General features: G+C 45.0%; 1 protein-coding gene across 1 annotated transcript; it reads right to left on the bottom strand.

The window, feature by feature from the left end:
• Position 1: 1 nt before the first annotated feature.
• LOC146519020 (actin-related protein 2/3 complex subunit 4) lies at positions 2-2724 on the bottom strand. The gene is made up of 6 exons (XM_085158700.1): positions 2570-2724; positions 1865-1983; positions 1137-1248; positions 948-1043; positions 424-594; positions 2-344 (listed from the first exon to the last, which is right to left on the bottom strand). The coding sequence occupies exons 1-6, from the start codon at positions 2570-2572 to the stop codon at positions 339-341; spliced, it is 507 nt and encodes a 168-aa protein (XP_085014826.1). The 5' UTR covers positions 2573-2724; the 3' UTR covers positions 2-338.
• Positions 2725-2990: the final 266 nt, after the last annotated feature.

Raw genomic sequence — 2990 nt, forward strand, 5'->3', positions numbered from 1 at the left:
ACAAAATTCTTCTGAGTTTTATTTGGAACAGCACAGCCTCAGCGCTCTTGTACTCATGGTTATCAACTTGATTAATACTTTAAGGACCCGCCTTTGTTTGGGGATTTGTTCTAAGTGGCTGAAAATGAAACTGTAAATATTTCATTATGTACAGTCATTGATATTCATGAGTACAGGAAGACACTCGGGTGTAAAGGGTAAATAAAGGGCATCAAAGCCAGATTGGTCACGTTCCTCTCCTCTCGAGTCGGCTGCTTACTCCTTTAACTCTCCACTCTTGTGGTGAGTGGCCCTTAGAACATTCCCAGGGTGGCACGGGGGAAACACCAACACTTCCATCAGAACTGTAAAGACAAGAGAATCAAATTAACACGAGGCAATAATAAAAGCGGAGCCGCTGCAGGAAGCGAACAAGTCACTTACATTCTTGAGGAATTCTTCGGCAACGATACGGGCCCTGGCATTAACCGAAAGTTTCATCTCACTGATCTCCTTGTCAATCTCCTCCATGAAGTGGATGACAAAGTCCACCAACTTGTGTTTGTACATCTGCTCCGTGTGGAAGTTGGTAATCAAGAAGCTAATATCATATCCCTAAAATAAGAGTGGAAAAAAGAAAAGACTGCGTTAAAGCTAATGTAAATACTGAGATATTTAATGTTGTTTCCTTCTTTTGCTTGCTCCAACAACACAGTGGATCATCTGCCTCCAACTCCTCCCCCCTCCCCCCCCCAATCCCTAACATCCTCCCCTGCTGCACCAACCCTCTTCTGGATCTTCTTTATTGAGGTGTTTACTGTCTGTATGATGTTTCTAAAACATGCATGCATGAACACCTTTATGACTCATTTAAAAAGCTCCCACACTTCCTCGTTTTGTACGTAGTATTCTTCCTCTGATACTGTTAATAAGTTCTGATTTCTCTTTCGTCACTCGCTGTCTCTTACCTCTACTGGCTTCCTCCGCAGAATGAAGAAGTTCTCTGCTCTCATCATCATGAAGCGCATAAACTTGTGGCAAAGGATCTTCTCGATCTCGTCGGCCTGCAGTCAATCATAGTAGTTTTTAAAGAGTGTTAGAATATTCTGGAAAGTCATAACCACAATAAAAGTTAAAACCATGCTAGCTCTACTGACCTGCTTGACAGCAATACTGACTCTGACGGAGTTGATGGATCCCTCGATGAGAACCTTCTCCTTGTCATTACGGCTGATCACCACCGGCTGAAGCAGCAGCTCCTTACTGCTCCTGTAACAACAGCAAAAACAGTAAATGGCCTGCATTTGTATAGCGCTTTTCTAGTCCTTAAGGACCCCAAAGCGCTTTACACTACATTCAGTCATTCACCCATTCACACACGCATTCACACACTGGGGATGGCAAGCTACATTGTAGCCACAGCTGCCCTGGGGCGCGAGGCTGCCGGACACAGGCGCCACCGGGCCCTCTGACCACCACCAGTAGGCAAATATGGGGTTAGTATCTTGCCCAAGGCATGCAGCCAGGAGGCAGCCTGGGATCGAACCACCGACCTTCTGATTAGTGGCTGACCTGCTCTGCAGGACCTTCTAAACACAGTAAAACTCAATGTTATGCTCGAGACCCCGCAACACTGAACGGGGAGGACACCTGCGAACAAGCTGAGGCAAGTCCCTTCAGTCCAACTTTAAAGCCTTGCCCTTGCTTGTAGCCATTTTTCTTCCCTCCTTGATTTTCTTATGCAAGTTTGCACATGACTGAACTCGTCTGCCAGCAGCTGATCATAATACACACATCTTTAGGGCAGGAGAAACATGAGGAAGCATAGGGTGGGAAGCAGCAGGGGACAAACCAGTGAGACTCAATTGAGTGCTGCTAAACATACCTGACCTCCACCTCTGGCTTGTTGTGGCGCTCCACCACCTGAGAGGAGAAGTTCTCCAGACATAGGGCTGCCTGCAAGGTGGCCCTCACAGCGTTTAAGTAGGGGCGCAGAGTCGCTGTCTGAAGAGAAAAGTAATAAAAGGTAAAACCTGGGAGGATTCGGGCATATGCAATGAGATCCTTCCAGTTGAATAAAGGTAAATCGCCCGGCAGGGACTGGTATTTAAGGCTACGCATGACAATAATCCGTGTGCAAGTCTCACTTGACAGCTATCTGTTATCACAGGCAGAATGAACAAGTATCTACTAATGCTACGTAGCTACGTGTAGATCTCTCTGCGATATGAATGCAGAAGAGGATGTGATGCCTTCAGGTGATCGACACTGCAGCTCATCCAAATTATTTACTGTGTTTATGCCAGCTATATACGTCGCTTTTCCACGGTTTAAGGACAAACTGCGGTGGAGCTACAGGTCACAGAAACGAGCAGAAAAGGAAACGAGAGGAAAAGACAGCTCAGTCAATCTGTTTCTGCAAACCGTATCAAGGATGCCCGTAATCTCATTTTGCTGCAGCCAACCAGAAACCACGTCTACAAGGAACACACAGCTAGCTAGCTAATCTTAAGTTAAATGTGGCAGTAGTTACTTGGGGTAATTCGCTAAATAATTAAATATAAAGCTGAGTGTTGTGCTGGAGACTTACCATTTTTGAGCTGTAAAAGACGGAAGTTCCTCAGCCACGCCTGGGACGACTCTTCCGTAAATCCTACATAGTCGAGAAAATCTATGGTGTGTTCGTTTTGATGCAAGGGTTAGTCTAATGAATAGTTTTTACCCACCCAGCGTAAATGTCACGGTTCGCATTTATTTCTCCGCCCAGGTGGAGTGTATTTTTATTAAAACGAGCACACCCTAGGGTGTTCCCATTCTGCACTATGAAGAGGGGACAACGGCTGTTGTCTCACGAGTTTTTATTTTTACCTTATATGGTTTTGATAGTTAGATGTCAATTATCAAGATTAACGTACACAAACTATACTGTCTAACTTCCAAATTAAAAGCTTGGCAGCAAATATTTTTAATACGCCTAGGTTTGGTATCATCCGATGATACCATTGTGATAG

This window comes from Neolamprologus multifasciatus, chromosome 5, assembly GCF_963576455.1.
Source record: "Neolamprologus multifasciatus chromosome 5, fNeoMul1.2, whole genome shotgun sequence".
NCBI lineage: Eukaryota > Metazoa > Chordata > Actinopteri > Cichliformes > Cichlidae > Neolamprologus > Neolamprologus multifasciatus.